Below are 26,424 nucleotides of genomic sequence, written 5' to 3' on the forward strand. Positions count from 1 at the left end.
GACGCATTTTATTCCCTTGCGAGCACAGTTTGCGCATTTAACACTTTTTGAAGAGGATATGGCGATACAGGTCAGTCCACGGATCAAGTAATATTCATAACTGAGAATTGCGATGCTTCCCGACTCTTCAATTTCGGAAGCAAGACGTTTGCGGCGAAGGGAGGAGACCGAAGACATTTTTGCCTCTCGATCAGCGGCCACTAAACTCCTTAAGTATTAGAAGCTTGGGACAAGCTTACTAAGGAGGGGAATGGTGTTACGAAGTAACACGTGATTTGTCATGTGAGTGATCATTTTGATCATTTTTGAGAAAATGATCAAAATGAGCGCATTAACCAATGACTGACGACTAGGGTATCGATGATTGGTCAGAGCGATCATTCTGATCATTTCGCCAAGAATGATCAGAATAAGTAAGGCAATAAGGATATCAGGAAAGCTGTCTATATAAACGTCCTGTCTCTACTGGTGTTGTGTCTCTTCGTAATTCAACTGTCTAGCATAGCTAGTAGTTAGTTTGAATACCTTCTCATACTTCTGAAGCTCATACCATTCTAAGTCACAAACATAACTATCTTATTATATTCCTTCCTTAATAAGCTCTAGTTATACATTGTCCCCTTGCTCTAGGAAGCTAACCCCTTCCGAAGTGGCTTACATTGGTGAAGCCAGTCGGTATAGGGAGAGTATTCCTAACAACGTCTCTCACAGTGCTGTTGCCTCAGATAAATAGAGTCTTAACTTGCTTGCTGTGTATATCTGATTATTCAGCCATATAGATTAGGAATAAATAGCCTGCTAGATACCTAGCGATACCTCTGGTTCAGTCTCCTTCTTATTTGAGGTAAACCGGGCTTATAACTGTTGCATATGAGTGCCTAGCTAAGCTAAGCCATGCAAAGGAATCGCTGTTATACAGTGTATAAGAAGGAAAAAGGAAGAGATTATTGTGTGAAATATTGCATTGATTGCATCATGGATTGGATTATTAGTTGTTAGGTTTCAATCCTGAAGCAACTTATAGATAAGCCCCAGAATATCTGCTGAGTCAGGCTCACGTGACTTGCGACATTAGGATTGTCGAGTGGGTAACAAGCTACCCTCATGGTACTGAATGGACCCCCCTCTCTGACCAAGTCAACAGCGTGGGAATTTGTCGAACGGAAGTGTAAGACGAGGCGAAGGCAGCTTGTGCCAACGCATAGGAACTCCCAGAAAGGATCCATCTATACTGTGACTTGTCATCCATATGACTCGGCGTTGTGCCATGCATTTAAGCTTATTGCCATCACTTCATTGGTCGCTGCATTCATGCACAATTACCGTCAAGTCCACGGACAGTCATAACTTAGCTAACCGGTGAAGATGGTTCGCTGCAAACGCTGAGCGAGAAGCACGCCAGGGATGCGCTGTTCACCTTCGCCTCAAAGGCCAAAATATGAAGTGAGATCCGGAACTTGATTTATTTTTTTTGTCTTTGCATCATTCTTCGCTTCATTTCGCGCAAAGCTCAACGCTGGTTCTGCAGAACGCCATCCTATCTCACTGAGCGCGTCTCTCACTTACCCACACTCTCTCGGTGGGATCAGTATATTGTTCCTGAAATTCATGTGCGGACTTCTTTGGATACCTTGTTGGGACTTGGGTCTTAACTCAGTGCTGATTCCTGCCCAGGCACGTGCTTATCGACATCGATAGCTCAGATAGCACAAGCTAAAAAGCAACTCCACAGTGTGAATGAACGCATTTTGAATTTCGGCATGTACGGCATTCCACCGTACTTGGGTCCCATGTTGGGTATGGCCCTCACAAATCTTGCGGCAACAGGCTCGGGCAACTGGACGGAGAGCGTTCAAGCTTTGAGCAAAAAGGTGCCAGGCTTTAGCGATGCCCAAACTTTCATATTTGACCGGACCGGGCTTGACATCATATACATACTTGTCTGTTTCTTCCTCTTCGACACATGTAGACATTTACTGAACTATATCTTCACAACTATCGACGACGTTCTTGTTCGATGGCTGATGACCGATATTCACATTCCCAAGCACAATCCTCTTGTTCAAGATGTGTACGCATGGCTCGCGAAACAAAATCACGGCAGATGGAGACAGAGATCCGCTACAGTGCAAACGGTGAACGCAAGATGGGATGATCTATGGTCTGACAACAGCCATGATGACAATGAGGATGAAAACAAAGATGGCTTTAGCTTTGTTCCAACCGTGGGCCGACAATACTTTCGACCATTCGGCTGGAGGCTTTTTATATTTGATTTGCATGACAGAAGTTTCGGACCCACCGGAATGCCTCCCCCACCCATGCCACCTGGTGGCACTTATTTTAAGGAAGACATTACTATTCGATGTCTTGGCTGGAGTGACGAGCCGCTGAAGAAATTCCTCCACATGTGCAAAAGCTACTCGAGGAAAGGTGGCAAGGGGGCCACGTTGGTCTTCACTTGGGATGCAGAAGATTACGACTGGAACCAGAAGAGAATGCCGCCTCGACCGATGAGTACGATTGAGCTGGATGGCAAGATTAAAACGGAATTGCTTGCAGATGTCGCCAAATACCTCAACCCGAGAACGATCAGCCTCTATAAACAGCTTGGTATTCCATATCGACGGGGTTACCTGTTCTACGGTCTACCTGGCACGGGGAAGTCCTCTTTGTCGAAAGCTTTGGCTAGCCAGTTCGAACTCGACCTATACTGTCTCAATCTTGGCGACAGCGGAGTGAACGATACTAGTCTCCTGCGCGCCTTTGCCCGATTACCTTCCAAGTGCATACTTTTGCTAGAAGATATCGATTCTGCTGGTATTGGCCGTGAGTCTGCCACAACGAAAGAGCTAAAGAAGCGAAAGGACGACTCGGACGACTCAGATAGTTCAGTTGGCAGTTCTTACTCTGATTGGGTCAGGAGGCGAAACAGGAGATCGAGGAACAAGTCTAGTATGGTCACACTTAGCGGGCTCTTGAACGCCCTAGATGGAGCAAGCGCGGCCGAAGGACGGATTGTGATCATGACCAGCAACCACCCTGAGCTTCTGGACAGCGCATTAATCAGGCGTGGACGAGTTGACAAACGAATTCTGCTTCCACCAATGTCTCGAGAGTCGGCGCGCGGGGTTTTCAAACGGATTTTTTCTTTTGGTGATCTCTCTAAAGACGAAATTGCAAAGTATGCTGATCAGTTTGCAGCAAATATTCCGGAAGGCGTCATTGTGCCTGCAGAAGTGCAAGGATATCTTGTTGACCACCTCGAGAAGCCGGCACAGGCCATTTCTGGTATTCAACAGTGGGCTGAAGAGGTAGTCAACAATCGGGTCATGAACAAGGTCATTGCAAAAGGCCTTGAAGATTTCAATGACAAAGCAGCTACACCGAGCACTGGCATAGCCACCGAAGGATTTGATATTGTGACCTCAAGCGCGAGTGAGCTCGACGAGAACAAGACGGAGCAGGTTTTCGCAGAGATTGAATGCGGCAAGACTACCTGAGGCACTTCAAGCAAAAGTATCGGGAAAAAACAATATGGTATCGCTTCTTTTAACTCAATCCTCTCACATGCCGTAGAAATCTGAGCGTACTTCAGTTAGACTCCGCTTAGATCTATTGCAGCGGCCGCTGCTTGTTTCGCATAGAAAAAGTAACTCAGATGGCTTGCATCTACAATAAGGATTCCTGTCTCGCAGATGATATCACCATGAACGCAAAAGCGTTGCACTCGATCATCGGGTAATGCGCCAACACTTTTCTTGGTGTCTGGATCGCCAAAGAGAATTGCACCGCTCACAAGGCTGGCAATAGATGAGTCTGAAAGGGCGTTATGGACTACCTCAGCTCCTTGCGAATAACCTGAAGCGATTATTTTGGTGTCTGGGCATTGAGACCTTGCCTGTTGTATGAGCGACTTCATTGTTGGACCTCCGTCACCGCCATCGCTGAGAAGACCCTTAACAGATATCAGAGGCAGATCTCATGTGAATATGGCTTAAGGAAAGAACATACGATTACACTGGCGGGATAGTCAACACCTTGCACTAGGACACCTGTACTGCCTAGCTGCGATCGGAGTTCGCTGAAGAATGGTGGTCCGGCGAATGTTCCAACGTTGCCAAGCTCAATGGTCCCACGCGCGAATATGACAGTCATTGCCGCACAGCAATTCTCATCGATCACTCCGTTTTCCGTATCGAACCCAGGCGTCTGCAGTTTGCAAATGGCAGCCGCCCAAGCGCCGGTGGAGAGTGTTAAAAGTGAAATGAAAAACCTGCAGCGCATGATGAGTGAACATAGAAAAGAACTGGAAAACGCGTATATCAAGAAGAGGTCCAAGGCTGAGTGAGCAGCTGCTTGAATTAGGCGAGATGCAAGACAGCAAGTGTAATTTCAATCAAATACCATCGACGGGTATAGAAGTTGCGAAGATCCATTATTGCCGAATCCACAAGATGCATCACGGCAAGTGCAATATCGCAAGAACAGTTCTTCATACAAACGCAGGCCATCGCCGCTAGACAGTCTCATTGAACAGGAATAAGATTCGTGCGAGTGGTTGATATAACGGTGGGTCAATCTCGGAGCTAATGTGATGGTCTGGACGATCGGCACCAATGATGTCGCGAGGCTTCCGTAGTGTTGTGATTGAGCAGACGCTCTTATCGAAGCAGATATTAGCCCGCTCTTTCGTGCGAATCTCACGAAGACAAGCTCGTGTGTGTTGCGGTGAGGTACACTGTCGACGTGCCGTAACTGGCTTTGTGGCTGTTCGCTGGGCGCTTGCTCGAACGCGGAGGAATCCTGATTTCCAGGTTTGGGCTGCTGTGGCGTTTGCCATGGTCAGCCTTGTGAAAATCTTCATATGCTGCTTAAGCTATGTGGTGCACGCTCTGATACTTTTTACTGATTGTTAAAAAGCGTCATATCATCTAGTCTGCAAACGAACTTCGAGCGAAGCGACAAAAGGCCCAGGACTGGACGGCAGGGCTTGTGCTTCGTTTTCAGTGTTCGCACAGAAATGTATGTCGCATCAGACCCAATTGTAAGGATGCCATTTCTAAATGTCGATGGCCGTAACTGCTCCATCAAGAAGAGAACTCCATGTAACAGATGTCTCAAGAGGCTTTGTTGAGTTCTAGCCACTGTTGTCTTTGCGACGATGTCCAATGAACAAGTAGACATGAGTCTCAGACGGGCAAAATTCACCAAAAATGGTATTTCCCAGAGCTGAGGGTGAACAGTCACCTAGGTTGTGGACTGTTTACCACCGTGGCGTAAGACTTCTAAACTCTTTAGCGATGTCCTGCTAAGCTTCCGGTACTTCTGGACTTGTTAATCAGGATCGCGTTAGCTCGCATCTAATGTGGGGACCCCTTGATACCAAAATCCTCATTGTACCAGTATATCAGTTTGTACCTTTGATTTCTGACTCCGTAATGAGAATATGCTTCATGAATAATGTCGTTGTGCATCCAATAGCGATGGTAAGCAATCTGCTGCCAATACGGTGGAGTTTTGCCCTTTAGCAGTGGGCGAAATGACACGCCTTGGATATATGAAGGTATTCGGAGGTCCGCAAAGTCAAGGAACGTCGGTGCGAAATCAGCATTGCATATTATGTCATTGCAAATAGTACCGGGAGAAATCTCTCTTGGATAACGGATCAAGAATGGCATTTGGAATGACTACTCGTACATGAATTGTTTGTCGAACCAACCGTGCTCGCCCAGGAAGAATCCCTGGTCTGAGGAATATATCACAATCGTGTTTTCAGCCAGCGCTTTCTCATCGAGATATTGCAGTATGCGCCCAACGTTGTCATCAATAGACTGGATTGTTCGGAGGTATCTCTGCATGTAGCGCTGGAATTTGAAAGTGGAAAGTGCAGTCTCGCTCTCAAATCTGAATATTTCGCCAGTGTCTTTATCTATGAGTTTCAGGCGCTTGTAGTCAGTTGGAATCTTTCGCTGGGATGATCCTGATTCTTGAGCAACACGAGTTCCGACTGATTCGCCACCATCTGGCTGGACCAGTCCGAGATCTTGATACGTAAGGTCCTCAGCCACACGCATCTTTGCCACGCTGGCAGCTTTCGCTCGGTTCTTGTAGTCGTCATTGTACGTCGCCGGTACTCTGATTGGATCAGAATACAGATGCTTGTGCTTATCATCACATTCCCAAGATCTATGCGGTGCTTTGTGGTGACACATGAGAAAGAACGGGCGTCTCTTGTCTCGACGCTCTATCCAGGCAAGACTTTTGTCCGTGATAATGTCTGTGACATACCCTCTGTTCAGCTTATGACCATCAGGCTCGATGAATTCCGGATCCCAATAGTCCCCCTGGCCCGGAAGGACCGACCAGTAGTCGAATCCTGATGGCTCGTGTGCTGAACCTTCACCCAAGTGCCATTTCCCGACCATCGCTGTCTGGTATCAACCTGTGCGAAGGTGCTTTGCAACGTTTGGAATATGCTTATTTATACTGTCGTCAAGAGTCATGACACCGTTAACATGATTATGAGTTCCCGTCAGAATTGTAGCTCTTGAAGGGGTGCAGATTGAATTTGTGACATAGCAATGCTTGAACAGCATACCCTCTATCGCGAGTCGATCAATATTTGGAGTGTGATTGATTCCCGCGCCGTAACAACTGATAGCCTTGGAGGCATGGTCATCGACAAGAACGAATATAATGTTAGGCCGCGAATCCATATTCGAATATCTGCAGAGAAAATCAGTTTGGAATGAAAGGCGCTACAACGGAGGAAGCGAGATCATTTTGAAGGCTTGGGTTGAAGACTCTACGAACCGCTTGTTCGGCTTCTCCTACCCTGAATTTCACTCATATCAACGCCGCCATGCGGATGCGGCCCATCTTGTTTGAGCCAAGCCAATGAATGGAGTTAGCATCCGAGAGCTATTTACGCAAATTCATTGAGCACCTTTCCTTGAGGAGAATCGGATACAAAGCCGTCACCAAATGTGATGGCTTCGTTTACTACCGGATGTCGGTCGGAGCGCCATGGTAGGCATAGCGCCTCCATCGTTAGATCTCACTTTCAATGCTTTTCGCTCCTTGGCCAGCACAGAGTGTGCCAGCTGATGTCACCCAGCGGTGTGCTCCCCAGAATGGACCCGACCGTGTTCGTCGATCCGACCGACTTCCAACGGGGTTTCTCCAACATAACCGTCGTATGATCTGAACGGCTGGCTGGCCTTGAGTTAGTCTCCACGTTTACTTTGACGCCTCTAGGCAAATCTAGATCATGCCAAGGCAGATGCCATACCCAGCTAGGTTTCGTTCTGCATTGACAAAACATAATCATTCCTCGGGCTCTTTTGAACTGCGTACAAATTCAGCGTTGAGCCCTTCACTAGGCCCTTATTGAACCAGCCAATTCTATTGACGACTCTCTCAGCGTTGATAGATACAATCTTCTAAAGATGGGCAAGTCTTTAGGATCTTTTCGCGCGACATATCTAGCTGCTCTATGTTGTGTTGGATCGTTTCTTTTCGCATATGATGCTGGAGTAGTTGGTGGTGTTCTTACTTTACCATCCTTCGTCGGAGACTTTGGCTACACCACTGCGCATGCAACAACCGTCAGCGCGAATTTGACCAGTTTTCTCCAAGCTGGAGGTAAGTTGAACTTACATACTCACTTTATTTCTATATTTCTGCTAAGAAACGATTGAAAGCTTTCTTTGCCTGTTTCTTTGTCTGGCCATTTACAGCTCGCTTCGGTCGCCGCTGGTCAATTGTCCTCGCTTCATGCGTGTTTAACATCGGCGCTGTTCTGCAGACCATCAACTCACATTCGATTGCTTGCTTCTACGTTGCGAGGGTAGTTAGTGGTATCGGCGTAGGCATGGCAACGGTCATAATTCCCATGTATTCTGCCGAGATGGCTCCAAAGAGTATCCGCGGAATGCTTGGTGGATTGTTTCAGTTCCTTTTTACATGTGGTGTCATGACCTCTTACTGGGTTGACTATGGTGTCGCTCAACATATGAAGAAGTCTACCGCTCAGTGGCAAATCGCCATTGGCTTACAATTGATTCCTGGTTCTATTCTGGGACTCGGAATGCTGTTGACAAAGTAGAGTACACGCTGGTTCGCCAAATGTGGGCAAAAACAGAAAGCCTTGGAATCATTGATTTGGGTGCGTGGTGGCGAACATACGGCAGATGTTGAGGAAGAGTAAGTCTACTAGGTTTTTCTCGAGACATACGCTAAATTCTTGCTAATTAGGTTTTCTGAAATTATCGCCGGCATAGAAGAAGAGCTTCGGGCAACGGAAGGACTGACTTGGAAAGAGTTTTTATTACCAGCGAATCGGAAGCGAGTCATTATTACCATCTGCATACAAATTGGGGTACAGATGACTAGGAACTCATCTTTGGCCTACTGTAAGTTCCTAATGACATGAAATAAGGATTTGCTTCTCACAAAGATTGGTAGTTACTCCTCAAATTTTTAAAGCCATTGGTGCAGGCAACAATAGTCTACTTTTTAGCGGCTTCTTTGGTGTTGTCAAAGTTATTTCCTGTGGGTTTTTTGTTCTCTTTGTCGCTGATAGGGTTGGTCGACAATGGTCTTTATTTGGTGGAGCTTTCCTGATGGGATCGTATATGCTAGTAATTGCCGTTCTCACCGCCAAATATCCTCCCAAAGCAGGTCGGGGGTTTACGAGTGCCGGAGCTGCATCAGTAGCTATGGTTTATCTTGAAGCAAGTGAGTTCAGAAACATGGTTATAAAAATTGTCTGGTGATTGATAAATTATAATAGTGAGCTATAACATTTCCTGGGGCCCGGTTCCTTGGATATACATGAGCGAAATTTACCCCACTCGAATCCGAGAAGCTGGAGTTGCAATTGGCACTGCTACGCAATGGCTCTTTAATTTTGCCTTCTCTCAAGCGACCCCACATGCCGTTGCTAATCTCGGGTGGCGAATGTTCTTGATGTTTGCAATTTTCAATTGGTCTTTGTTGATTTTTGTCTGGTTTTTCATCAAAGAGGCAAGTTCTGTGCAAACAAAGCCGAACTTACATACTTACATAGATGACAAACGAAAGGCAAATCTCTTGAGGAGATGGAAGCATGTGAGTTTGCTATTGAATGCATCACAAAACGACTACTAATTTTACCAAGTGTTCGGCTCCGTTGAAACTGCGATCAATTTTGAGGAAGTTCATAGTAGAGCGAAGAGGGAGGTCATTCAAGTCGAAGCGGCAGCGGATCTGAAACAGTGAGAAGGATGGTTTACATTGTCAGTCTCGATGTATTTAACAATTTGAGGCGGTAATTGCTCACTTAACGTAATTGCTCTACTCTTTTGACAAATTTCTGCTCTGATTGGCCTCCGCAATTAATCATCAGGATTTGGTTTGTTATTTGTTTGCTGTCACCATTATAGATTTCATTTATTTCTTCAAGATCTAGAAAATTATGTTGTATCACGAGTTTGACCAAAAACGAATTTGTAAGACGCGATCATTGGTCAGCTCCATCGGCAAAGGTTATCCGTAAGGAAATGGAGGAGCTTTGGTTGGACCGTAGAACACCATGGCAAGCTAAAACCTGCAAGGACGCACTCACGTGCTTTGCACGAGATATTAAACTTATGTGATTTCTTTGTAGAAAGGCCGTTTATTCTTAGTAGCATCTTGGTTCGACGGTGATTGCCAAATTGGCGTACTTAAGATCATAGCCCACTTTGGAAGCCTCAGTACTGCACTCAGATTTTGCTATTCATTGTGTTTAGATGCAAAGTTAGAAAGAATGTAAGCTTCGCAAATTTCTTGAAACGCTTATTCTGACACCTGCTTCTGTAACACAGCTAAGTCTTCTCCAGCGTGCAATTACGTGCGCATAATAGAAAACAGCGTATTAAAGTCAAAGCGAAGATTTAAACAACAGTTCAGTAATACTTAAAAAATTACATCTAATCTGCATGAACGTTTCAGTAATTAGAATACATTTGGAAAATTTGGTTGTTACATGGAGGAAAAGAAAAGATAGCTAAAACTGAGTAAGATGTGAGAACAACATTGTCAAGGCAGAAGAGACTTGAGGATCATCGACTTCCAATGCAACCGAGACGAACTGTCAAGAACTTTGACAAATCTAGGCACAAATTAGGCTCGCTCAGATTGCAATAGTTTACTAGGGGTTACCCGGCATCAAATCTTCGAACGAGTTACTCTACCGTATTTCGCTTCAGGTTTCGATTTTCCGAAAAGTTCATTTATATACTTATGTTACTTCTACCCTAAAATACAAGGTTCAAAGAATTGCGGCTAATTCGGAGCTGTACACGTGGATCTAACGTCTGGATTACTCGGTGTCTAGTCTGACGAAATGAAAGTTCATCCGATGATTAGACGGTTACGTCATTATCTCAAGATGGTCCAAGCTCTCGTTCGGATATTTGCAGACGAAGGTCTGACGACTGCCAACCAATGAGAGCCCCACTTTCGTAAGCAACCATCAATTTCGCTGTGACATCAAACCACTTGCGGGTTTATGTATCTCTCACGGAGTGGACTATTTTACATGCAGTCACTTGGAAGAAGAGCTCTCAGGATCACATTTTCACTTTCTTCTGGCCCACGACAGCCCTACGGCTCTTTCAGACCTCTCTCTGTCACAGTTCGAACAATGGCTACCCAGTGGAAACTCAAGGACGTCAGTTTGAGTTCGCTGAAGAATGGCAGCAAGTTGGAAGCTGAGGTAGAGGGTATTTCTGATGGCAAGGTCCTCCTAGTCAAGTCGGAGGGCAAGGTCCATGCTATGAGCCATAAATGTACCCATTATGGTGCTCCTCTTGTAAAGGGCGTCTTGAGCGGGGATAGAATCACCTGCCCATGGCACGGAGGTATACATACATGCAAAATCGCGTGTTTCGCTGGGATATCTCTTGCTAACAAAAACTCAGCCTGCTTTAAAATCACAACGGGCGACATCGAAGACGCACCTGCTCTCGATCCATTAGCGAAATTTGAGATCGTTGAAAAAGATGGTGCAGTTTATATCCAAGGCGATGAGTCAGCAATCAAGGCGAACAGAAGAAAACTAAATCTTAAGTGTGCGTCAATGTCGCAGGACAAGGTCATAATTGTCGGCGGGTAGGAATTGCCGCGTGCCACTTTGCATGTAAAACGTAACTGACAGTGCGGAATAGTGGAAGCGGCGCTCTTGGGGTCACAGAAGGTCTCCGTGGTGGCGGATTCAACGGAGAGATCACCATGATCACTTCAGAAGGCTATCCACCTATTGATAGAACGAAGCTATCCAAGGCATTGTTGACCGATGTCTCGAAACTGGCATGGCGCTCGGAGGAATTCTACAAGGAGGCAGCCATAGATGTCGTTCATGATACTGTTGAATCCGTAAATTTCAGCGAGAAATGCGTGAAGACATCATCTGGAAAGACTCATCAATACACCAAGCTCGTTCTTGCTACTGGTGGGACGGCCAATTTCCTCCCGCTCCCGGGCTTGAAGGGTGACTTGAAAAATGTATTTGTGCTCAGGACGCTTCCAGATGCTCAAGAAATCATGAAGTCTGCAGGTGAGGAAGGAGGTAAGAAGATCGTGGTTATCGGATCCTCATTCATCGGCATGGAAGTCGGCAATTGTCTCGCGGGGAAAAAGCACCAAATCAGCATCGTTGGTATGGAGGAAGAACCAATGGAGCGAGTCATGGGTAAGCAGCTTGGGAAGACTTTCCGAGGGCTTCTGGAGAAGAATGGTGTTAAATTTTATATGGGCCAGTCCGTCGACAAAGCAACAGCATCATCCGCAGATTCTTCAAAGGTTGGCGCCGTGTTACTGAAAGATGGAACTAGGCTTGAAGCAGATCTTGTGATCGAAGGCGTTGGTATCAAACCAGCAACTTCGTATCTCAAAGACAATTCTGCAATTCAGTTATTGGGAGACGGTTCCTTAGAAGTGGACGAATCTTTCCAAGTGAATGGCCTGAAAGACGTCTACGCTATTGGAGACATTGCAACATATCCTTATCACGGCCCAGGGAGTAATGGCAAGAAGGTGCGCATTGAGCATTGGAATGTTGCCCAGAATGCAGGGCGCACAGTGGCCAAGGCGATCAATGCACCAGAATCCAAACCTGAGCCTTTCACACCCGTCTTTTGGTCAGCTCTGGGCATGCAATTGAGATATTGTGGCAATACCATGGCGGGATATGACGACGTGGTAATTAAAGGAGAAACTGATCCCGAGAAAGCGAGCTTCATTGCCTATTATACCCAGGGCGAGACCGTTGTGGCTGTCGCGACAATGGGCAAGGATCCATATATGGTGCAATCTGCAGAACTGATGCGAAAGGGGAAAATGCCAAGCAAAAGGGAAATCTTGAATGGAATTGACTTGCTCGAGGTAGATGTTCCGAAGCTATGAATGTCTGAGAAGGCATTGTTAGACTCTCAAGATTGGATAAGCATATCAGAGAACACAAAAACATAACTCGCTTTGATTTCCTTGGTTATGGTTACGCAAATTCAATGAGCAATGTGCAATGTGCAATGTAAAGCTGGCAGAAGATTGGAGAATAATTTCAAGCAATAACGCAAAATGGTAATGGCTACATTGCTAAAAAGTACAAACAGACATTGCGATTCCTTTCGTCGATGATTTACGATGTTTATGGCAGGTTTAATGTTGTTACGGAGTAAAAACAATCAATAGAATCAAGCGCGAAATCACCGAAGCGGGCTTCATGAGCAACAAAAGTTGAAGCAAAATAGATAACTAATGAAGGGTGAGAGTAGTATTGCAATTTGGATGGAATCGCATTCCGCAATGAAGATACTTTACTACTTGATATTGTTGTCTAGATCTGAATATATTCCAAAGCTCAAAAAGAATGTCCAATCTTCAATCTTGCCGACGCGCTTTTTTTTTTTTTTTTTTTTGTTGTTGTTGTTGTTGTTTTTCTCTATCATTTCCCTACTTAATAACAAAATGTACTTTTGGCTTGTTAGGCAAGAAGAGAACCTGTACTGGTTTCATCGGCAACCACACTTGGAGATCCAATTGGCACAGCTGGTGTAGTAGGGAAATTGACAATACTCGAATAAGTACCAGAGCAGCTCCGCGTGGTTGTCCTAAAAGTGGTAGGTATGGTGCTGTTAACTGTGGAGCTAGTATTTATGGTAGAAGTAGAGGTGGAGGGAGGAATTATGCCGTTCAGCTGCTCTGCTATCTGCTGAAGCCACGTTTCGAGGACTTCCTTGAGGCTGGTTTTTGTGTTAGTGGCTCTTGCAGTATGGAAAAAGCAAATTTTAGATCTTCTATGGCCACTTACTATCCGGGGTACTGATTTTCGAGGTCGATTAAAGCAATAAGAATGTCCGTAGTTTCACTGACAGATGTTGCTGGATTTGGAATACCCTGAGCCAGCGACATTGCAGCGAAAGCAGCGAAAAGGGCCTTCGAGAGCTTCATGATGCGCTAAGCAGTTGAAGAATCGTTCTAAAATGATCGTCTGGGTACGTTAGAATTGAATCTAATGGCTTCTGCATGGCCGATTGTTCGCTGCTTAAATATTAAATTTCGCCAGATGTATGAAAATTGAGGTACCAAACATTTCGGGCGCTGTCATTTAAGAAGATCTTTTCTTAATTTGTCGATCTTGTCATATGTTGCACTGGATGTTGAATTTGGGATACCGATGTAAGGAAGCCATACCAGATTCTCTTAGAACATGGACCGTTCCTGTCTCTCATGTCGTGCAGCCTGTCTATCATGTCGCGCAGCCTTGTACTTCTGTAACAACCTACAGACGTATTCGTAGTATCCAGTGTACAAGGCAAATTGTGGACATTCCGAAAACGAAACGTCTCCTTGATTTGCCTGGCTTCTTGAACACTGACTTTTCCTCTATTGGCATGATTCCTCAGCATTGCAATAAAGGTGCTATTTCATACAAACCATTCTAGCGATGCAAGGCACGGAGAGAATGTTTTGCTGTGTTGAAAATTTTTGCTATATCTCTTTTGGTTGTAATTCCTCCTCGATTAAGGATTCGCTCAGTTCTGTCCAATAAGATAGGACAATGTCAACAGCGTCTGCCACGGAGGCAGGTGGGGTTTCATTGTGATTTGCAAGAGCAAAGATGGCTGAGGGTTAGCTATATTCAAATATCTGAGTAGATAGCAAACTTTTAAAGGCACCAGTGTTGAAATTAAAACATGCAGTGGGGAAGACTAGTGGATCACCGCAGAAATCGAAGAGTATTCCTGCCTAATTAATCGATTGCCATCTCGAAGAAACTCATAAATTTGGCAAATTTGAGCCACGTAGCCAAGTACAAGCCATATGAGGACAGCATGAGACTGAAGGTACATTTCTACCATGATGGAAACTGAATTGCTTCCTTATCCTTGTCCCGCATCGGCCAGAGCAATTGGCGATGAGTGGGAGAACTGAAATGACAAAGCGCTTGAAACAAGTTCTCTTCGATGAGAAAAACCCTTTCGTCACAAAAAAAGCGTCGTGGTAAGATAGAATCGCCTCAATCATAAGATACGGCCTCATAGAAAGAAAGTTTATCAAAGTCAACCAGGATGAACTTAGAGCTAACATCATCATACTGCACACTTGGATCACGGTGTACAACTCGTGTTCAATTACCCGCTGAGAAGTGTATGCGCTTGTGGATACACGATTGTCAAGTATTCGCGTCCCACCAGAGATACGTCCGCCTATACCACCATGTGAATACTCAATCGTCACGCGGAATGTATGCGTATTCGTCAGCCAGAGCACTTAAGCGTATTTCGTGTTGGGCTGTGCCCGCCAGTTAAGAAACCTGAAGCATGAAAGGAAGCACGTAGGAGAAGACGACGGCAGAGGAGATTAGCAGAGAGCAGCAAGCCAGGGCAAAGAAACAGAGTAGCCGTCTCTCCGGCTGGAGAGAACGAGACTAGACCAGAAGTAGAGGTTTGATTGGTCTTTGTCAGGTGACACACGTGCTATGCCTTTTCAGTGCTAGCGTTGTCGCGCTTCTCGACGCGCCCGCGTCTTGCTTGCCTTTTTGCTTCATCAATCCCACTTTCTCGCTGCGTTGTCGCAACTCTCGCTGTTTACATCCTCCTTGATCCCCCTTTGGAACCAAAACTCCCGGTAATACAAACGCGGCACGTCATGGCGGACGCCGACCGACTAGGAGATGAGATCCTGGCCGATCGTGTACGGGCTGTAGAGGAATTCCTCGACCCTAGTATGGGACATGACATGCTCATTGGAGTTAAACACACATGCTTACTGGGCAACAGGTGACCAAAGAGCCCGTACATACAAGCCAGATATCATACTTATGCTTAATCGGGGCTTGAGACGCCTTACTGTCAGCATCGACGAAGTGCGCGCACACAGTAGGGAGTTGAGCGATGGCCTACTTAACAGCCCGTTCGAATACTCATTGGCATTTGACACTGCTCTCAAAAATGTCATAACTGCGCTGCCTGGAAGACCGAAGCACGAGTCCGATACTGATGTTATGTACTACTGCGCCTTTGTTGGCTCTTTTGGCGAATTCTCCTGCAACCCTAGAACCCTCAGCTCTAGTCATTTGAACCACATGGTTGCGCTTGAGGGCATTGTGACAAAGTGCTCTCTTGTAAGACCTAAAGTAATTAAGAGCGTACACTACAGTGAGGCGACCAATAGGTTTGTTACCAGGGAGTACAAGGATCAGACAATGACAGTCGGGGCGACAACAACCAGTGTCTACCCGACTGAGGACGACGATGGAAATCCAGTAGGTATCTCTGCTTCCAACATATGTTGTCTGTGTCAACTAACTGTCTAAGCTTATCACTGAATATGGCTATTCGACATACCGAGACCACCAGACCATCTCCATTCAAGAAATGCCAGAGCGTGCTCCTGCTGGCCAGCTGCCACGAAGCGTTGACGTTATTCTGGACGACGATTTGGTCGACCGCACAAAGCCGGGTGATAGAATACAGCTTGTTGGTATCTATCGAAGTCTGGGAAACCGCAATGCAGGTCATTCAAGCTCAACTTTCCGCACAGTCATCCTTGCAAACAACATCATCCAACTATCGTCCAAGTCAGGGGGCGGAATCGCACAAGCTACCATTACCGATACCGATATCAGAAATATCAACAAGATTGCAAAGCACAAGAAAGTCTTCGATCTTCTCTCACAGAGCTTAGCGCCCAGTATTTACGGACATGACTACATCAAGAAAGCGATTCTACTGATGCTTCTCGGTGGAGTTGAGAAGAATTTGGAGAATGGAACACACTTGAGGGGGGACATTAATATTCTTATGGTCGGTGATCCATCCACAGCAAAGTCGCAATTGCTGCGTTTTGTTCTTAATACCGCCCCACTCGCTATCGCAACCACTGGTCGAGGTTCATCAGGCGTTGGTCTTACTGCTGCGGTGACTACGGACAAAGAAACCGGCGAGAGGCGACTAGAGGCAGGTGCCATGGTTCTGGCAGACCGCGGTGTGGTATGTATCGACGAGTTCGACAAAATGAGCGATGTGGACAGAGTCGCAATCCACGAAGTCATGGAACAACAAACCGTTACCATAGCTAAGGCAGGCATCCATACCAGCTTAAATGCTCGCTGTTCAGTTGTAGCGGCAGCAAATCCCATTTATGGGCAGTACGACACACACAAAGATCCACACCGCAATATTGCACTACCCGACTCTCTCCTTTCTCGTTTCGACTTGCTCTTTGTGGTAACTGACGACATCGATGATGTGCGGGATAGGCAAATTTCAGAGCATGTGCTTCGCATGCATAGATACCGCCAACCAGGTCTCGAGGAAGGCGCCCCAATTCGCGAAACAGGCGCTCAGTCTCTCGGTGTTGGCCTAGACGGAGATGCTGATGCCAACAAACCTACCGAGGTCTATGAAAAATTCAATGTCATGCTTCATGCTGGGGTCACAGTTACTACTGGCCGTGGTTCTGGCAGGAAGGTTGAAGTCCTCACTATTCCCTTCATCAAGAAATACGTGCAGTACGCGAAGCAACGGATAAAGCCTGTTCTTACTCAAGGCGCTGCTGAACATATCAGCGCCACTTACTCTGCACTTCGCAATGACGAGATGGAGGGCAATCAGCGAAAGACTTCTCCGATGACAGCTCGTACTCTTGAAACGCTTATTCGTCTGTCTACCGCACATGCAAAGGCTAGACTCAGCAACCGCGTCGAGGTTAAGGATGCTGAAGTTGCAGAACAGATTTTGAGATTTGCCTTGTTCAAGGAGGTCGTCGAAGATGAGCGACGCAAACGAAGAAAGCGAACGCATAGGCCAGATGACGATGCCATGTCCACAGATTCTGACTCAGATTCCTCCGATGACGACGATGGTGACAGTAGACCACGCCAGAGCACCCCTCGTACAACTGGACCCCGGACGAGACGCAACCCTGGAGTGAACGGTGCAAATGGTCATCCTGGCATTCACGGCGATGAAGGGGATGATGATCTTTATACAACTACCCCTCGCACGCAGCGAACGCGTACACAGCGAACGAATGGTACGGGGACTCAATCACAATCCCAGTCACACTTTTCTCCTGCTTCTTCTCTTCCAGCCTCACAGCTTATCCCTCAGGCAGATGATTCACAGGGTACAGCAAGTGGAGCTCGGAGAGCTGAGGTCTCTCCAGAACGTATACAAGCGTTCCAGGCAGCATTAGGCCAATTGATTGATTCGCCGCTATTTGCCAATGATGCTGCGGATGAGGAACCACTTATTGCCGCTATTAATGCAAGATTATCGGGGCCAGACGAGTTTGACGAGGACGAGGCAAGATTGTGTCTGGAAGCTCTGAGTGAGCGGAACAAGATTATGTGAGCATCTCAATCGCATTTTATTGCAAGATCGGGAAACTAACAACAGCCGTAGGTACACTGGTGGCATTATCTACAAGATATGAGATGCTTGGAAGGATAAAAGTCTTTTAATCAGCGCTGGGAAACCAAGCATTTGATGTTCTGCATTGTTATGGGGTACGGATCTATGACGTTTTCCTGCGTACTGGAATTATTTTGCCTGAGTGTAACGTACGGGGTGAACATGAGTTGAATTATGATTCTTTTAGCCAAACCCTATTTTGGTGTGATTGGTGTGAGTTTGTAGCAACTAAAGGGACTAGAAATGAGAGCTAGGTATTTTTGTGTCTCCCTGGATGCAATCCTTGAATACTGTGAGGCGTCAAGTATCCGTCTTAATATGCTTTTAACCTGTTTCAAAAGTGCATCTCTTGGTTTTCTCATTGCGCAGCACCAGCTGCCGAATGAGGTAAAGAGCCATCGTCCGACTCCGCATTTTAGCATCCCCAACTTTGTGGGGCTCTCCACTCAGTTCAACAACACGCTCGCTGATCACAAAATTGCGATAATGGAGCTTAAAAGAAGAGTCTCCAGGGCCTGCGACGCATGTAAGCTCCGAAAAGTCAAATGCAATGGCGAACCCAGATGCTCGCAGTGCGCTCACAGCGGTTTGCGCTGCATCTACTCCGCAACAGCGAAACCACGATCACAAGGTCGAAGAGGGAGGGTCATTCTGGAGTACAAACAACAAACATCGAATCCAATTCGGCACTTGGCACCTTTGCTACCTCGAAAAGATGAACTTGTTCTTGACAAGGCCTACTTTCTCAACCTGCTTCCGGACTATATGGCTTCGGTCTACCCAGTACAGCCGATTTTGTCAGAAGACGAGATCAGACAAAATATCGAGATGATGGACACTGATAAGGAAGCTTACTCTTACGTTCACGCATTCGGTGCGTGTACGTTGAATTTGTCATACATTGGGGATCGAAGGACGCCAGACATTGCCGAAGCCATCGAAAGGCTTGTCAATGAGAGCATTAACTCCCGTCGTCTAGTTTCACGAGGATACAAATCTTCCATACGCCAATGCATGACCTCTCTGCATCTCCATAACTGCTTTATGACTATGCGAGATTCGGATGCCTCGTTCTTCTACATGCGAGATGCAATCACCCTTGTTCAGCTTCTTGGGATAGAGACAAATCGTGGAATGTCTTCCTTGCCTCAACATGAAAGGGCGAAGCGGCAACGGCTATATTGGGAAGCGTACATTCACGAGCGCTTTCTGGCCATCCTAGATTATCGTCAAGCCGTAATGCGGCCCCTTCAGAGTCTACCTGAGGACGATCCAACAATACCCATAAGTGTTCAGGAAGGCTTCAACCAAATAATTCGACTCTTCCAGCTCCTTGATGTAGAGTTCTTGCAAAACTGGCTTGGTCATCACGATTCAAAGATTACGCCTGCTTGGATCGAAAGCAAGCAAGCAGAGCTTGACCAACAGCTTGATAATCCAGAGGGTAACTATGCTGTGTTGAACAGCATGCAGAAGGCAGATCTTGTGGTCACCAAACAGTGGCTGAAGACTCTCGTCTGGAGACTTGCGATGTCAAACACGTTGCTATCCTCCAGTTCACCAAAGGAATGTCTGTCACTACTGTTCCCAGTTCGACTTTCCAAGCAGCTTCGTAATCAGCTATCCACGATTTCAAAACAGGACATAGAAATTCACGGCAGTGGAATTGTGCAGAAGCTATTCGAAATCACCGACACGATTGCCGACGTGATAATAGCGGCGCCTGCGCATAGCATACAAGATACCGCCAACCGCGTCGACGACTTTCTTTTCCTTGCTGAGTACCTCTTTACCTTTCCGACTCTCGACAACACACGGAAGAGCATGGTTCAAGAAAAGCTTGAGAAGCTTCAAGGAATGTTTCCGCAGATGGGAAGCAATCCGAATTCACCAGGAACTCCTCCTTTCTTCGAACATGTCGGCGTTCCCGACGGACCATGGTACGGCGCCACAGAGTCTATGCTGCCTATCACTGTTACATCGCCCACCGTCACAGCAAGTTCCCCAGATAATGAACTAGCTCCCTCTTTTCCTACTACGATGAACGGCAGCTTGTACACACAGTATAACGAAATTGCGAGACGGCTGTCCGTTGCGGACTTTGCCTTCCTCAAGGACGGTGCTCTAGGAGATACCAATTCCCACCTTCATTAAATGTCATTACCTCGACTCCCGTGGAGGATATGCTACAGTATAATCTAGTGTGCTCTGACTTCTCTTTTTCGTCTCATCTCTTTGTCTTTTGTTGTCTCAGATCAGGTTGAGCAAACCTGGTTTTGGCTAGCGCAATTTCCCCGACAATGTAGTTTGCAACTCCTCCCGCAACTTGTCGAGCAATTTAAGTCGAGCAATTAAATTAAATAAACACGCCCTTCGTACGGCTGCAGATTGTACCCTTCGGAGCAATCCAGCGTACTCACCAGCAATTTTGCTCCCTTCAACTCTCTAGGTAATTCAAATGTCTGTTCCTTTTTTGAAAAATTGCACACAACAAAGGCCTTGCTGGCATGCCATTGTTTTGTGAAAGCGAAGAGATTGTCATCTTCCGGGTCAACGACATCAAAATCGCCGTACACGAATAAGTCGTTGTGTTCTCGGCGCAGAGCCAGCATCTTCTTCCAGAATGCTAGCACCGAGGAAGGATCCTCTGACTGCTGCTTGGCATTGCAAACGCAAGCGTCGTCATTCACACGCATCCATGGCTTACCTGTTGTAAAGCCTGCGTTCTTTGTGCCATCCCACTGCATAGGAACTCTTGCATGGTCTCGTGCGAGATGTTGAAGGGCCACCTTGGCAATAGCAAGTTCTGTCGGATTCCCGTTGCTTCGTTTATCCACAAGATCGTACTGTGCATCAATTAGACAAAGTGGGACATGGGCGGTCTGGTTTGGAACTCACGTAATTCAATGAGTCAACGTCCTTGTACTCCTCTATACCCCATTCCAAGGGGAAGTTAATCATCCCGAGCTCTTGGCCTTGATAAATAAACAGAGTTCCAGACATGGCCATCAACATCAGGGCGAGCATCTTGCCGCTCGCAACACGATGCTCGGGTGCATCAGAAGCAAAGCGCGAGATGGATCGTGCCTGATCGTGGTTCTCGAGAAAAGCAGTGGTCCAGCCATCGGTGCCTTTGATAAGACTCTGTGTGTTAGCTATCGCTTGTTTGAATGCCGAAAGTTTCCAATTGAACGGTGTTGTTTGGTACTTGTGTGGGCCCATGCCAATGTCTACGACATCCTGGCCATGCCGTTAGTATTTGGAAATCCGCCATGCCTCAGGGCGCACACTTACAAATTGGAAGACCATGTTCAACTGCTTTTGTGACGCACTCACATAGCTCAGGACACGGTCGCGGTCTGGAGTGTTTGGACATTCCCCGACACTCATAGCGTCGTATCTGACGAGTATCTCGTTCATTTCCCGCAGGAACTCGTGCATTCGTGGTCCGTTGCAGTATTCGTAACCAGCCCATTGCCACTCGCTGGTGACATCTGTGATGGGAGCATCGGCCATGACAGTACCTTTACTGTACATGTTCACAGTGTCCACGCGGAAGCCATCGACTCCTCTATCAAGCCAGAATATCATGGCTGACTTGTATATAGCTTGACGAGTTTCCTCGTTCTCCCAATTAAGATCAGGCTGCTCCGGGCAGAAGAGGTGCAGATAATACTCCTGCGTGTGCTCATCCCACTGCCAGACACTTCCACCGAAGTTTCCACGCCAATTGTTAGGCGGCTTTCGTACTCCATTCACGTACTTCGCCGGCCGCCATATATACCAGTCCCGTTTCGGATTCGTCTTGGAGCTTCTGGATTCTTGAAACCATTTATGCTGGTCTGAGGTGTGGTTGATCACTAGATCAAGAATGATGCGCATTCCCCGCTTGTGCGTCTCGGCGATGAGAACCTCCATGTCTCGGAGAGTGCCGTACGGCGGGTACACGTTCTCGTAGTCGCTGATATCGTAACCCATGTCAACCTGCGGTGAATCGTACATTGGACAGATCCAAATGATGTTCACACCAATGGATTGGATGTAATCCAGCTCTGAAATAATCCCTGGAATATCACCAATACCGTCTCCGTTAGAGTCTTTGAAGCTCGCTGGGTAGATCTGGTAGACCACACCCTCTTTCCACCATTTTCGTCTTTCGGTGATAGTCATGACGGATATTAAATTAATGGCAAACAAAACTTGAAAAGGATGATTTTTGGAAAAAAAAAAAAAAAGATTAGATTACGACGGAAGTTGAAAGTCTGAAGACAGGGAGAGAACGGCGTTTTATCAGCTGCTTACACCAGGAATTCACTATCCGACACTTCGGCAAGTGCACTAGAATTGAGCTCCTAGAAATACCTAGCTCACTTATAACTCAACAATCATCCCCTAAAATAGGATTCCCCTTCGGCTCGCGATAAGCGACCTCGTGGAAATTCTCGGTGTTGCGATGATCTACTGACGGAACGCGGCAGTTGGAGAGAGATTAAGCCTGCTGATTCGAGACATCTCGGGCCGAGTCGTTGTCGGTCCGTCTTCGAGTACATGTCTCCGCGCAGATCAAGGAAGCGCTCGAACTTGCAACGTAACCGAAGATCACGAGGAATGAACAGGTGCCAAGGTTTGCTCTACCGTTGCCGCTGATTCGTTCAAAGTCGGATCGGTCTGAGAAAGCTTCGAGATTACGTTAATTGGCCGCCCGACTAAGCGTCCCCAAGCCTAGCACAGCCAAAAGTCAATGGGCACGGCGTAGCAGTCAAGCGGGGTGCATTAGCTTGGCTCAGTGCGGGAGGTTTTTCTCTGGGGTATCAAAACTTGAATTCACTGCTGGAATTGATTTGAAAGCTCTTTATTCGCTCAAGGACATCAAGTTTTCATTGGTTGATTATCGGCTAGAGCCAAAATGGGCGTAGCAAAGGTCTCTCTGCGATCCCAATGACCAACAAACCACACGAAAAATCGCTCCTACGATTACCCAAGTGCGGAGTAGACACGCTCGAAAGAGTTGCTTCTCTTCAGCCACAAAGCAAAGGGACTGCTCGTGGTCCAGTCCTTTTAAGCAAGGACTTCTATTTAATGAGAGAGATTCCCACGACCATGGCGCTCGACCAGCATCGATTTCTGCCAGCTACAGTAGCCATATCTAGCAACTTTAGCTGACTGAAGACAAATATCTTTTGTTCACATCTGCCTCGACCGTGTTCTTTAACGTCTGCTAATCAGCAAAACGATTCGAAATGTCTCGGCGCTACTCCCTCCGTCCTGGCGAGGACGGCCTCGAAGTCCATGTGGACGACGAGCAGTTCCGCAAGATGTCCGTTATCAACCCGAACATAGTTGCAATTGCCGAAGATGCTGCAAGAGCCGCAGAGGCTGAGCAGACCCAGGGTCTTATTGCAGGTTTGAAGCTCTACCGCAAAGCTTCTGCATGGTCAATTTTGCTGTCGACTGCGATTGTCATGGAGGGATTTGACATTGTGCTGATTGCCAACTTGATTGCGGTTCCTGCTTTCCAGCGCAGGTTTGGTCATCAGCTTCCAGATGGCACCTATCAAGTCACTGCTGCGTGGCAATCTGGTCTCACCAATGGCGCTCTTGTTGGCGAAATCCTTGGACTGATGATAAACGGTCTTATTGCTGACAGATTCGGCTATAAAAAGACGATGATTGGCGCTCTGACTCTAGTTACTGGCCTTATATTTATTGTTTTCTTTGTCCAGAGCATTGAAATGCTCCTTGTTGGTCTCATCTTGATGGGTATCCCATGGGGTGTGTTCCAGACACTTACGACAACAGTACGTCAAAAATTGGGCTTCAGCGAGATGGTGATTCTCTGCTAACATATTTCGCACAGTATGCCTCAGAAGTCACACCAGTGGCACTTCGTCCTTATCTAACTACTTATGTCAACTTGTGTTGGGTCTTTGGCCAGTTCTTGGCCTCGGGTGTGTTGAAGGGTGTTTCTCTCCGCGAGGATCAATGGGCTTATCGGATTCCATACGCCCTCCAATGGATGTGGCCAGTCCCCCTCATTATTGGCATATCACTTGCCCCCGAATCACCCTGGTGGCTTGTTCGCAAAGGCCGACTGGAGGAGGCCAAGAAAATGCTCTTAAGGCTGACGTCTCGGAACCAACCGAATTTCAACGTTGATGAGACTATTGCAATGATGGTTCATACCAACGAAATGGAAAAAGCGATCACCGAAGGAACAACCTACTGGGATTGCTTTAAGAAAACTGATCTTCGCCGAACTGAGATTGCGGCGAATACCTGGATGGTTCAAGTGTGGTGCGGCGCCTCATTCATGGGTTTCAGCACATATTTTTATGAGCAAGCCGGTTTAAACACCTCGAATGCTTTTACCATGAGTATGGTACAATACGCACTTGGGGCCTTAGGTGTGTTTGCTGCATGGTTCCTGATCCCCAAGTTCGGTCGCCGCACTCTATACTTGGGTGGTTTGGTTATCATGTTCAGTCTCCTCTTGATCATCGGGTTCTGCGGAATCGCTTCCAAAGACAACGCTCCAGCACAGTGGGCTATTGGATCCATGCTTTTGATTTTCACCTTCATCTATGATACCACCGTGGGACCCATCTGCTATTCTCTTGTTGCTGAAATTCCATCCACACGTCTTCGGCAGAAGACAGTCGTTCTTGCTCGCAATTGGTACAACATCGGTGGTATTGTCAGCAATGTGTTGACCCCGCGTATGCTGAATCCCTCTGCTTGGAACTGGGTAAGTTTTGCTTGATGTCTTGTATCCTATACCGCTAACAGTAGTATAGGGCGCAAAATCCGGCTTTTTCTTTGCTGGAACTTGTTTCCTTTGCCTCGTTTGGGCGTTCTTCCGCCTTCCAGAACCGAAAGGACGCACTTATGGTGAGCTGGACGTGCTATTCGAGCAGCACATTCCGGCCAGGAAGTTCAAGACCACCGTTGTCGATCCATACATGACTGGTGAGGCTCGACGTGCATCAATTGCTGCCCAGGAAACCAAAGGCGGTGAAAAGGATTTGTCTGTCCACAAGTTCGAGAAGACCCAAACAAACTCGTCTTAGACGATCGTCTTAAACGAGTCAAATCACTTAATTCGGGGACGCATAACGACGATGCATGGTTTCTACGGAGCGCTAAGTTCGTTTTGTATATAGTTTTTGGATTTACACCATAAGCATTCGACTTAATGTTGGAATTTTACGTGCATCTAATTCATTCTTTTGCTAAAAGTGACTATTTTGATTCTGACGCGGATTGTATACCTCAGTTTGTGGACAATGACTCCATGTTGTGCCACATTGCCTATTGCTTGTAATTGATTATACATCACCTAGAATGACATATTCTAAGGGATCTTCCCGATTGTAGTCCCTGACCGCAGATCTGATTTAGTACCACTTTACTCTCCCTTGTTGAACGTCGTACAAGGAATTGTTGACGATATTCTGTTCGTCGTTCTGTCCTGGTGATCTTCCTCGTCCAAAGCCTGCCGCATGTCATCGCCAAACAGTAGCGTGATGTTTACAACAAAGTATACATCACCTGTTTTGCGATTCTTAAGCACGTATCGTAAATTGTGCGTTTTGTCGTTGATGTACTTGATAACACGAATTGAAAAGCCTGGCAACCTCAACGCGAATTTGTTAAAATCCAGATAGGGATTGAAAAAGTCTCCCTGGTAGAGACGATCTTTCTCGAACGTAAACTCAGCACGACGTTCAGCAGATAGATAGAACTTTCGCCGTCTCAAATCTGGTGGCATGCCGAGCCGTTCCCGGACCTCCAACCCGGTGCCGTCTCCGCCCTCTTCAAGGGGGCTTTCTTCGTCGACGTGGGGGATATCCTTCTGCTGCTCCGGCGAGAGCCTGTCACCAATCCGGAATGTGAACCAGCAGTCCAGTGCTGGCGCGTATAGCCAGGGCTGATCGGAATACGGATCGGCCTCAATTCCGGGATCAATGAAATTCTTGACAAGGTTGAGAGCAAATTTGAAGCCAGGCGGAAGACGATCTCGAATCGGGTGATCGAAATCGTTCCCTACATGATAGGAATTAAAATGATGACACTCGAAGGACAGCAGGCATAACTCACCCCACCACAACTCATCGCCAGGTAAATCAACCTTTGGTACAAATGAGAAACCAACAGAGTATTGGTCTTTCACATGCAAAGGATGGTCAAAGTATGGCGAATGTGAAGGAGAGATTCGTGGAAGGCCTCTGTAGCCTCGTATTCGAACCTTGACCTTTATTTTCATGAAGTCGTTCTCGAACGCAGCTGCGTCGTTCCCGTTGACGACGATCGGCACATGGGTATCTGGATCGTAACTAGGACCAGCAGTGACCCGGAGAATGTATTTTTCACCGTATTCGTCAATTTCACCGCTGATTTCACTGATGCTGTCAGGGGTATCTGCGATTTTGGCTGCTACGTTCGATGCGCCTTTAGCAACTTTGGCCTTGAGCGCGGA

The 26,424-nt window shown here is 46.7% G+C and overlaps 8 protein-coding genes across 8 annotated transcripts; 5 read left to right on the top strand and 3 right to left on the bottom strand.

Annotated features, from left to right (window-relative positions):
* Positions 1-2,363: 2,363 nt before the first annotated feature.
* On the top strand, positions 2,364-3,588 carry PV09_09437 (uncharacterized protein; the record flags this gene model as incomplete). Its single annotated transcript, XM_016363495.1, has 1 exon — positions 2,364-3,588. A coding segment is annotated over one exon (1,140 nt), but the record flags the coding sequence as incomplete, so codon positions are not given.
* A 10-nt stretch (positions 3,589-3,598) lies between these two features.
* PV09_09438 (uncharacterized protein) lies at positions 3,599-6,719 on the bottom strand (the record flags this gene model as incomplete). Its single annotated transcript, XM_016363496.1, has 4 exons — positions 3,599-3,958; positions 4,015-4,276; positions 5,701-6,430; positions 6,491-6,719. 4 exons carry the CDS (start codon positions 6,717-6,719, stop codon positions 3,599-3,601), a joined length of 1,581 nt encoding a protein of 526 aa, XP_016208656.1.
* A 3,764-nt stretch (positions 6,720-10,483) lies between these two features.
* PV09_09439 (uncharacterized protein) lies at positions 10,484-12,899 on the top strand. The gene is made up of 3 exons (XM_016363497.1): positions 10,484-10,889; positions 10,950-11,139; positions 11,196-12,899. The coding sequence occupies exons 1-3, from the start codon at positions 10,538-10,540 to the stop codon at positions 12,430-12,432; spliced, it is 1,779 nt and encodes a 592-aa protein (XP_016208657.1). The 5' UTR covers positions 10,484-10,537; the 3' UTR covers positions 12,433-12,899.
* Positions 12,900-13,012: 113 nt separating this feature from the next.
* PV09_09440 (uncharacterized protein) lies at positions 13,013-13,479 on the bottom strand (the record flags this gene model as incomplete). The annotated part of the gene is made up of 2 exons (XM_016363498.1): positions 13,013-13,271; positions 13,340-13,479. 2 exons carry the CDS (start codon positions 13,477-13,479, stop codon positions 13,013-13,015), a joined length of 399 nt encoding a protein of 132 aa, XP_016208658.1.
* Positions 13,480-15,102: 1,623 nt separating this feature from the next.
* PV09_09441 (uncharacterized protein) lies at positions 15,103-18,241 on the top strand. Its single transcript, XM_016363499.1, has 4 exons — positions 15,103-15,256; positions 15,312-15,796; positions 15,849-17,884; positions 17,940-18,241. Exons 1-4 carry the CDS (start codon positions 15,181-15,183, stop codon positions 17,968-17,970), a joined length of 2,628 nt encoding a protein of 875 aa, XP_016208659.1. The 5' UTR covers positions 15,103-15,180; the 3' UTR covers positions 17,971-18,241.
* Positions 18,242-18,424: 183 nt separating this feature from the next.
* On the top strand, positions 18,425-20,384 carry PV09_09442 (uncharacterized protein). The gene has a single exon (XM_016363500.1). The coding sequence runs from the start codon at positions 18,435-18,437 to the stop codon at positions 20,100-20,102; it is 1,668 nt and encodes a 555-aa protein (XP_016208660.1). The 5' UTR covers positions 18,425-18,434; the 3' UTR covers positions 20,103-20,384.
* Positions 20,072-22,185, bottom strand: PV09_09443 (uncharacterized protein). Its single transcript, XM_016363501.1, has 3 exons — positions 21,243-22,185; positions 20,847-21,188; positions 20,072-20,794 (listed from the first exon to the last, which is right to left on the bottom strand). Exons 1-3 carry the CDS (start codon positions 22,116-22,118, stop codon positions 20,300-20,302), a joined length of 1,713 nt encoding a protein of 570 aa, XP_016208661.1. The 5' UTR covers positions 22,119-22,185; the 3' UTR covers positions 20,072-20,299.
* Positions 22,186-22,888: 703 nt separating this feature from the next.
* PV09_09444 (uncharacterized protein) lies at positions 22,889-25,159 on the top strand. Its single transcript, XM_016363502.1, has 3 exons — positions 22,889-23,746; positions 23,806-24,693; positions 24,743-25,159. Exons 1-3 carry the CDS (start codon positions 23,189-23,191, stop codon positions 25,013-25,015), a joined length of 1,719 nt encoding a protein of 572 aa, XP_016208662.1. The 5' UTR covers positions 22,889-23,188; the 3' UTR covers positions 25,016-25,159.
* The last annotated feature ends 1,265 nt before the right edge of the window (positions 25,160-26,424 follow it).

The sequence above is a fragment of the Verruconis gallopava genome, assembly GCF_000836295.1.
Source record: "Verruconis gallopava strain CBS 43764 unplaced genomic scaffold supercont1.69, whole genome shotgun sequence".
In the NCBI taxonomy this organism is placed as follows: Eukaryota; Fungi; Ascomycota; class Dothideomycetes; order Venturiales; family Sympoventuriaceae; genus Verruconis; species Verruconis gallopava.